Raw genomic sequence first — 10246 nt, forward strand, 5'->3', positions numbered from 1 at the left:
TTTCCTTAACTTTCGTAATTTATTTTTTATTGTTTTTTAGAGGTTTTTGCTATAGGTGCGTGCTAGCCAGAGAGACAGAGATAGAGAGACAGAAAGTGAGGAATGACTCCCCAGGGGGGAGGGTCACGCCACAGCCCTTTCTCCTCCATTCTCCTCTCGGATTTGGGGCTCACACACATGTGCCCGGCGTGAGTTTAAGCTGTCGGCTCCAGGACGTGAACTGCACCTGGCCCTGTGGAGTGCCAACATAACCGCTCTGCCATCTGTGGCCCACTTGTGTCATTTAAAACACTGAGCTTTCCTCACTTGGAAAATGTAAAGACAGTGGGTGGTGCTGGCGGGGAGACGCACCCTGGTGGACACAGGTGTCCTCTGACCACAGGGAGCATGTGCTGAAGGGGCCGGCTGCTAGAGCGTTCCTAGACGGTTTCAAAGTGAGTTCTTTTCCGGGGCCTGTCGTTGCCAGATGATCCTGTTTCTCGGGAGAAGCTGGAAATGGGGAAGTGTGTTGGGGAGGGGGGGCGTAGTTGAAATCTCTTGGTTTTTATTAATTTTTTTGTTTGTTTGTTTAAGGTTACTGCTATAGGGCCCATGTGCTCAGAGAGAGACACAGAGAGGAAGTGAAAAATCACCCCTCGGGGGATGACATGCCATGATCCCTTCTCCATTCTCCCCTCGGGGTTTGGTCACACACGCACCCAGTGTGATTTTCAAGCCGCTGGGTCTGAGACTCAGACCACAGTGACCATGTGGGTGTACAGCACCTTAACCACCTTGTCACCTGCTGGCCCCATTGATTTTGATATGCTCACTTAAATTTAAAAAAAAAGTGAATCGAACAGTGTACTCTTGACTCAGGTTAGGCCCACAGGTAGCCAGCGTGTAGCCTGTGCTCTGAGGAGTGAGTCTGTCTCTTCAGAAACCAGCCACCGTAACAAAGCTGGGTGTGCGGGTGCCTAGCCAGACCGGGTGCCCTGTGAGTCCTCGCCGTCCGGCAGCGCCGTCCCACCCGCTCACCTGCGCGTGAGAGGGGTCTGTCGCGCAGCCTCTCAGTCACATGTGCTCGCACGGTCTTGCTATTTTAGTCCCTTGGGTGTAGGGCAGACTTTTAAAGGAAGACTTTTTCAAAAGAAAATGGAGTTTTGAGCTAATAGATGTCCAGCCAAGTGCCTGATTTTTATATATGACTTTTTCAAATTCTTAAAATAGCAATTTTATCTATTAACACAGTAACTGCAGGTTTCCAGAACCCTTGGGTACATTAGCAATTTAAGATCGAAAAAATTGAAAGTTAATCTTGACTGTCCTTTAGTTATCAGACAGTTATTCATGTAATTTCTTTTTCTGTTTTTTTTAAAGATTTGAACATGGAATTCAATCCTTCGGACCATCCTCGGGCCAGCACAATATTCCTCAGTAAATCTCAGACGGACGGTAGGTTACTAATTTACTTACGTTTCTTTAAACAAAACAAGGTTCATGTTAAAAATTAGGCCACGTCTTGATTTTCTACTAGAATTGCTTTTGAAGGTGAATAATAATTCCCGTTAGTGGGATTTCTCAATATCATCATAAGTATATTGTTTCATGGTGGTTCTCTGGATTTTTTTCGTTTGTAATGAGTTATTGTTTTTGAATTTCCTGTTCGGTGCAGTTTTCCTCCATGTACCAATCAGCTGGATTATTCTTACGTATATTCTGTCACAGAAATTTCTACCCTAATAATCAGAAATTTTCCTTTAAGAATTCATCTTTGCATAAATTCTCTAAGATGAGGTGTTTGTTGAGATAGCATGTAAAAGAGAGCAATAAATAAGTAAATGCACTCTTAATTACCTCTGTCATTGGAGAGGGGAATTGAATTGCACAGGTGCTGATGCTTTCTCTTTCCTATCTCAGCAGCTAGTGTTCTTTTAAAGTTGATTTCTTCCACGCACATGTGTACGGTGCACAGAAGAGGCAGACAGCACCCTGACGTGCTCCAGATGCCGGGACCCACCCGCAGCCTCAGGCAGCCCTGTGTCACGGGCACGCGTGCCTGCTGTGCTCCAGGTGGGATCTGGCACCCTTCCCCGGAGGGTCTGCCTCACCAGGTATCATGTTTTGCCACTGCACCAGCCAGGGTTCAGTACCTCACTTGTTCTCGAAGATCCTGTGACGCGTGCTGTTGGCCCCGGGCGTGTGGACTTGCTCCCAGGGGCTTTCCTCGCTTCATCCCCTGCTTTACCTCCTTGCTCCCTGCCTCTGGGGCTGTGAGAGAGAGGGAAGGCTCGTGCAGTGCATTGAACACAGGTCTTCCCAGTAGACTCCTGCAGCAAAAGCCGGCAGGAGCATTCGCGGAGTGATGACAGTGACCAGGGTGATCACAGCACTCGAGTCCTACGTGGCCTGTCCTTGAGTGTTTGGCGAGCTCTAACTTAGATCTTTAACTGAACAGAATAACCAAGCATGTTTAAGGCCGTAAATTCATTTATAAGAATAGGTAACACTTTTGGCAGGGTATAAAGCTGATGTAATGTTGGTAATCTTTAAATAGGCCACTGACTATTTGAAAGACTTTGGTGCCTTGATGAAAAGTAAGTATTTTCAAAAGTAAGAAAAAAATCATAGGCAAATACTTGTAAAGTAAGTTTCAACCACGTGGGTTATGAAAACCACTTTTTTCCTTGACCAGGTGAAGCGAGACACCATTGGGGGGATGCATGGCTGGGACAGTGAAGAACGAGGGTCAAAACCGATGTTTTTAGGGATACTTAATGATTGTGGTTCAAGAAAAAAAGGCCCACTTACTTTTAGGCTTGGTTCTTGCTTCTTGTGAACTCCAGGTGCAGACCAGTTCCGTTTAGGGAATGCCCTAACACGGGTCACGTGGGGTTACCTGAGCCCCAGCGTGGGCTGTGCCTTCCCTTTGTTGCAGTGGTGAAAGGAAGGCTGCCCTGCTGGAAGGCTGCTGCAGGAACAGCGCGGGGAGTTGAGTCTTCCCCTTCTCCCCGCTCTAGCCTCATTCCCCTCCCCTCTGACCATCAGAACTTCAGTTCCTCTGACCCTCGCCTGCTGCCTCAGTGTCTCCTCAGTGGTGGATCTTCCCACCCAGCTTGAAAACACACTTGAGTCGCTCAAGTTAAAAATAAGAAAAAGGTGCCAGCAGGTGGCACCGTGGTTACGCCACTGGACTCCCACATAGCTACCTGTGGTTTGAGTCCTGGACCTGGTGGCTTACTTTCTCTCTCCCTTCCTCTCAGGTGAGCATTCGTGCCTTATAGCAAATTAAATAATAATATAAATAAAATTAAATATTTTAAAAAATTATTTAAAAAAAATACGAAAAGGGTCCCATACCCCTGCTCCGTGAGGGCATGCAGTAAGATGGCCGAGCACGTTTCTCTGTAGCCCCTGCCTGTGCGCCCCTGGCTGCCAGAGACTAGTCCCTGCTTCTTAAAACTCCTCTCCTTTCTTTCTTCCCACAGGCCAAGTGCTAAGATCAAGTCCTTCTAATCAACAATTGCTTTATAAATAACTTAAATCAATTTTTATTTTTATTTATTTTTTTGAGAGGTTTTTGCTATAGGGCACATGCACTCACAAGAAAGACAGAGAGACAGAGGGACAGACAGCGAGCAATCACCCCCCCGAGGGGGGTTGGCCATGCCGCAATCCCTTCTCCTCCATTCTCTTCTTGGGATCTTGGGCACACACACACACACGTGCCTGGCGTGAGTTTAAGTCACCCGATCTGGGACTTGAACCGCAGTCGACTACATGGGAGTCCAGCAATATAGCCATTACACATTCTGCTGGTCCCCTCCCCCCACCGCCCCGAAAAAAACAAACAAACAAAAAAAAAAAACACCCAATTTTTAAAAAATAGGTAGATTTGGTAACTTCAATGAAGTAATTCTTTGATAAAGTTATTGTCAGAAGGAATTCACAGTTGGCTCTAGGGGGTGATTTATTTTACTTTCTGTCCCTCTGTCTTTCTGGTGAGCGCATGCGCCCTATACCAAAAACTTCTCGAAAAAATAGTTATTGTCAGAGAACTGGCTATTTGGTGCATTGACTTTTGGCATGTTGGTCCTGAGAAATCCTCCCTTCCTTGATAAGCCCCTTTTCAGGCCTCTTAGCAAACTTCTCTGTCATTCATCCATTTCATGGTAGCATTTCCCAGCATTCTGTTCTTCACCATCTTTCTTTTTGGTCTGCACACAGTTCCCCATGACTTTCATGCCACTTATAATACCTCGGCCAGATTTTTCACTGTAGGTTCAAGACTCGTGTATCCTACTGGCTCCTGGGCATCTTTATACAGTGGCTGTAGGTTTCTCCAGCTCAGTATGTCCCAAACTGAACTTACAAACGTTAACTTCCTGCATTTCCATTCTGCCTAGTCCCCACCCTGGAGTGCTTTGAATTTTCCTAGCCTCTCCCCCTTCTCATTCCCGCAAGAGACAGGGAGAGGACGCTGTCCTGCTGGCGAGCGCTGGCTGTGCCTGCTTCCTCTCAGCTCTGTGTTCAGTCTCTCATGCTGAGATGCTGAAATGACTGTGGCGGGAGTGTTTACACCAGGGGAATTGGCAGACACTGCAAATTAGGCATTTTCTTCGTTATTTTTTTTTAAGGGCAGTAGTTAAACATTTACTGGCATACCATTGCCTCTGGACAGTCTAGGGTATGTTGAGTGTTACCCCTTAAATATCCCTTGACCCTGGCTTCTCTTTCTCATTGTCGTTGCTGCCACCTCAGCTTGGACTAGTGATGTCTCAGCTGGATTACTGCAGCAGCCCCAGACTGGGACTCCCTGACCTCAGACTTGGCCCTCTCCAGTCCTGTGCCCAGGCTGCTGTGGGACGACAGCACTTCTTATTAACCACTTCTGATGATGTCATCTGCTTGCTTAACCTTTTTAATGGCTCTTCAGTGGTTTTAGATTAATTTAGAAGCACCTGGCGTAGTGTTCAGGGCCCTTCATGACCCAGCCTCTTCCATCCTAACCTACTCTCAGCCTCAGCCCTGCCAAGTCCCTGGCAGCTCCTCCTCAGTGCCCTTGCCTCGGGCCTCGTGCACCCCTGTCTTGCCTCCCGTCTTCCACATAGCTCACGTCTTCAGTCTTCAGGTCTCACTGCTGCTGCTGCTCCCTCCTCCGATATTCCGGGACCTCTCGGGCTGGGTTACGTGGACCTTGGCGAGCCCCCACGGTGGTCTGCCAGGGCTGCTCTCACTGTCTGAGCCATGTTGTATTTAGAGCTGTTGCCTCGGCTCTGCCGCCCACCAGTTCCCAGAGGGACAGGAATGTGTGATGTTGGATCTTGGCATTCCCTGTGCTGTGCCTAGTGCTTGCCACAGGACGTGCTGGACACGGAACGCACCAGACACGGATGGGCCTGCCACCTGCCTGCCACGCCTACACAGGATGCACCCAACACAGGTTGCACCTACACAAGTGCGCCCCACACAGGATGCGCCGGAAACAGGACATGCCTGCCACAACATGTGCCTACATGGGACGCATCTGACATGGGACATGCCTGCCATGGGCCATGCCTGCCACAGGATATGTGGACACAGAATGTATTGACACAGGATGTGTCTGCCACAGGACGCACCCGACACGGGACGTGCCTACACAGGGTGCGCCTACCCAGTCGGTTGAAAGGAGAAATGGAGCCAGGAGACGTTCCTTACTGGGTCGTGGTCTTCTTCCCTGGAGTGAACAGTCTATTAACTTCCCCTTCTAAGAGCGCCAGAGCAGTTGGCAGCCCGAGGCCCACACAGCCCCGTTCCGAATGGCCACATGCTGTGATCTGACACTGACAGGCAGCACCTTCCCATTGAATCCGTGGTCTCACTCCCTTCCTTCAGGCTGGTTTAGACTAGGTCAGCAGGTCGGAGGCCCTGGGGTGCCGACAGGTGAGGCAGGCGCTGCTCAGCCACGGTCACACAGCCCCTTCCTCCTTCCCCGCCATAGGGACTGAGACGGCGGCGTCGGAGCTCCGGCACTTTCCTCTACCTGTTGGAGACTGAGGCTGGACTCGGAGATGCATTTCCACTGAAAGCCCTTCTAGTGAGAGCCCTCCAGCTGGCCGGAGTGCGGGCATTTTATCCACAGCTGGAGTGCTGCCCCGCCATTGCCCCACACAGCCGAGGTGCCCATGCAGCCTGTCTGTGTGCAGAGCCGCGTGACAGAGGAGGAGCCAGGAGTTCTAGGGGGAGGAGATTGCTGGGTGAGAAAAATCAGTTCACTGGCCTGCCTTGGCCTTCCTTGCTAGTTTGTGTCTTTGTCTAATTTTAGTGAGCTGTTTTCGAAGACGCGAGAGCCTGCTCTGTAGTAGGAGAAAACAGCTGGGCGGCATCTTTTTCTTCCAGCTAGTGTGGTATAGAGAAATTCCTACCTTAAAGAAGATTGGCCGAAGTAAAACCCCATGTGTGCGTGTGTGTGTGCATGCATGGAGGGTGGCTGGGGAAGGGAGCGAGATCTGCGTGTTTCTCAGGCATCCCTTGAAATAATCGAAGGAATAAAAACTACATGTCCCTGGAGTGGCTTGAAGCCAAAGTAGAACCATTAACAATCAGAAATTAGAACAGGAGCCATGGTCTTCTTTGCACATCCTTACCGAAACACAAACATTGAAAAAGATGTCCAGTGGCCAGCCTCTGTTTAGGGTCTCGCCTTTGTCCCTGGGTGATGCAGAGCTGCTGCGCCGTGAGAGGACCAGCCCTGCGCTGCGTTTACCTGTGTCTGCACATCCGCCTGTGCCTATGGGTCTCTTTCCTCACCGCGCTCTGACCGTCCCAGCATTGTCGGCCTCGCAGGTCCCCGGTCCTCACCCATGTGCGCTGGGTGCTCCCGCCACTCACTGTGATGCCCCCACTCCTGTGGCTGTGGGCAGAGGGGCAGGCTTCTGCAGGTGTGTGCTGTGGGACGCGGAGCCTGGAGCCCACACCGGACGCGAAAGCTCCATTCTATACTGTGAAAAGTGACGGAAAAGCATGGCCTCCCTTGAGCATTCTTATGTAACCGTAAGAAATTTCCTTGCTATTAAAGGATATCATTTCTGTTGTATTGTAAACATAGATGTATTAAAATGAAACTCCCCTCTTTTAAAGTGTTTCAAATGAAATTTTAATATCGGTGATTAGATACTCATCAATCACTTAAAAAATGTATGAACGGGGAACCAGCAGTTAGCATAGTGGCTATGTTGCTGGACTCCCACGTAGTCGACCGCGGTTCGCGTCCCGGACCCGGTGGCTTAAAACTCATGCCGGGCATGTGTGCGTGCGTGCCCAAGATCCCGAGAGGAGAATGGAGGAGAAGGGATTGCGGCGTGACCATCCCCCCGGGGGGTGATTTCTCGCTTTCTGTCTCTATGTCTCTCTCTGTCTGTCGAGCACACGCGCCCTATAGTGAAAATCTCTCCCCCCCCAAAAAAAATGTATGAACGTACTCTTTTTTTTTTTTGGAGAGGTTTTCGCTATAGGGTGCGTGCGCTCGCCAGACAGACAGAGACAGAGAGATAGAAAGCGAGAAATCACCCCCCAGAGGGGATGGTCACACCGCAATCCCTTCTCCATTCTCCTCTCGGGATCTTGGGCATGCATGCACACGCGCCTGGCGTTTTAAGCCACTGGGTCTGGGACACAAACCATGGTCGACTATGTGGGAGCCCAGCAACATAGCCATTACGCTAACCGCTGGTTCCCTAAACATACTCCTTTTTTAACAGTTGGAAATTTCTTTTTACTCTTTTTTTTTTTTTAATCTTTTTATCTTTTAGTTTTTTGCCACAGGGTGCATGGGCTTGCTGGAAAGAGGCAGAGAGACCGAAGGAAACCTCCACGCACATCCCAGGGACGTGGCCATGCTGCACTCCCTTCTTTTCTGTTCTCCCAGGATTTGGGGCATGTGTGTACCTGTGCATGATTTTCAACAGAAAAGTGAAACTTTTTTGACACACATTTCTTGCTGCTGCTTCCATAGCTGAATATTACGTACTGCTGGGATGAGATGCAGCCTCGTTCCTCGGATCCTTTGTGTCTGTAAATGTAGGAGCAGAGGAACTTTGTGTCTGTGAACAGATGGGACCGGATAGGGTTTTGTTCCATAGTATTATTAAATTATTTCTGCTGCATCTGTTTAGTACATCATAAAAAACTCCAAGGGGGGACCAGCAGATGGTATAACGGTTACATTGCTGGACTACCGTGTAGTTGACTGCAGTTTGAGTCTTGGACCTGGCAACTTAAAACTCACGCCAGGTGTGTGTGCATGCGTGTCCAAAATCCCAAAAGGAGAAGGGATTGCAGCATAGCCATCCCCCCTGGGGGGCAGTGATTTCTTGCTTTCTGTCTCTCTGGCAAGCAAACGTGCCCTATAGCAAAAATCTCTCTAAAACAACAACAACAAAAAAAAACTCCAAGGGAATTGTCCAAAATTATTCAAAATAATTCCTTTTAATCACTTACAGTGCAGTCTTTTTCAGTTTTCTTGACAGTAACAAATTGGAATCCACTCGATTTGCCAAAGACTTACCCTGTTATGAGAGCTACTCATTTTTGCAGTTTCTGGGAAGTATATCAAAACAACTTTTACCAGATGTAACAAATGACTTTTTGTTGTTGTTAGTTTTTGCTATAGATAACACATCCACTCACCAGGGAGAGAGAGTGTGAGAAATCACTCCCCAGGGGATGGTCGTCGCCACAGTCCCTTCTCCCTCAGTCTCCTCTTGGATTTTGGGCATGCATGCTCATGTGCCCAGTGTGGTTTTCAAGCCACTGGGTCCAGGACTCAGAACTGTGCCAGCCCTGTGAGATGCATCCAGCTCCTTGGCCTCCATGCCACCTGCTGGCCCACACCTGACTTTTAATTACACCTGCTGCTCCCTGTGAGCTGCATCCAGCTCCTTGGCCTCCTTGCCACCTGCTGGCCACACCTGACTTTTAATTACACCTGCTTCTCCTCCCATTTAGAGGCACCTATTTTAACGGGACACACTCAGGAGCCATGGGAAAGTGGTTCTGTCATTGGTCCCAGCAGACCTCCCTGACTGCCCTGCTGTAGGCCGCACACCCTGTGTAAAATGCACTGCAGGTGCGTGGCTCTCTCATGCCTGTAGCCCTGTGCCGTGAGCAGTGAGTGCACCATGGAAGCGTGCAAGTACGTGCTGAGTGGGACAGCTCTCCTCCGCCCTTTGTCTCTGAACCAGTATGTTCAGCCTCTCTTTCGATTTCAATACATTTTTGTCCAAATGCTTCATGTCCTTCATATGATCTTGTTGAAAGTCATCATTGCCAAAGCAGCCGAACTTGACAGACTTTCTATGAAAAAAGGTCTGACTGCGCTTTTCTACGCTTCACGCACTGTCTTAATACTTAGGCTGCCCGTGACTCCCCATCGCCCTCTGACCACACGTGGCCAGGCAGGTGGAGGGCCATTTGCCACCAGCTTGCTGTCCTCTCCTGGCCTCTCCCTCAACCCAGCATCTTCGGTGGGAGTCTGTAATCACTGAAGGGGCACGTTCCTGGTGGAAACCTGACCCTGTGGGGGCTCCTGTCTGGAGGGGAGGAGGGGTGCTGAAATGTCGGTACCTGAGAGCAGCGAGAGTCCAGGCTGTGATGGGTGGCCAGCCCCAGCTAGCACGGAGTCCTTTGGCCTCCAGTCTGACAGAGGCCCCAGGACTGAGTCCTGCCTTGGGCCCTTGCCTTGGTCGTGTAATCTCAGGCGTTCTAATTTCCCGTAAATGGCAGTGTTCCCACCTGTCTGCTCAGATGATCGTGTGCCGAAAGGTCGATGTCCTGGCACGCGGCAAGCACTGTGTCGCTCTTCTCACCTGGGAAGCATGTCTCCCGTCCCCAGTGCCAACACGTGGGTTCTGCTGAGTCATCCTGTTGCAAGTCCCAGACAAGAAGCCCTCCTTTGCCTGGCACTGTGACCAGGTGTTCCACGTCACATGGACATCTCCAGCTGGAAGCCCTACACTCGCCCCGAGATCGGTAGCGCTCAAATCAGAAGTCACTGTCCCCCCGCCAGCTTCCTCTCCCTTTTACAATGTCATTTATGATAGAGCACGTGCACATGCCTGAGCGGGAGAGACACATGAACCCAGTAGTCTTGTCATACCTTGATCTCCTCTCCCCGGACCTCCACCTCCTCAGGATCCTGGCTGCCGGTGCACAGCATGGTGCGTTTTCTGCTGATCCTGGAATCAGCTCGCAGCTGGCCACGAGGCTCCCAGCTTTGCGGGGCCCC

General features: G+C 50.0%; 1 protein-coding gene across 1 annotated transcript in view; it reads left to right on the top strand.

Annotated features, from left to right (window-relative positions):
• Positions 1 to 1359: 1359 nt before the first annotated feature.
• CCNY (cyclin Y) overlaps positions 1360 to 10246 on the top strand; it is a gene marked incomplete at its 5' end in the record, with an annotated part of 54104 nt that continues 45217 nt past the window's right edge. The window contains 1 exon segment of the mRNA XM_014591503.2: positions 1360 to 1434. Coding sequence (XP_014446989.1) covers positions 1360 to 1434 — 75 coding nt within the window.

The sequence above is a fragment of the Tupaia chinensis genome, unplaced genomic scaffold (assembly GCF_000334495.1).
Source record: "Tupaia chinensis unplaced genomic scaffold, TupChi_1.0 Scaffold000578_2, whole genome shotgun sequence".
NCBI lineage: Eukaryota > Metazoa > Chordata > Mammalia > Scandentia > Tupaiidae > Tupaia > Tupaia belangeri.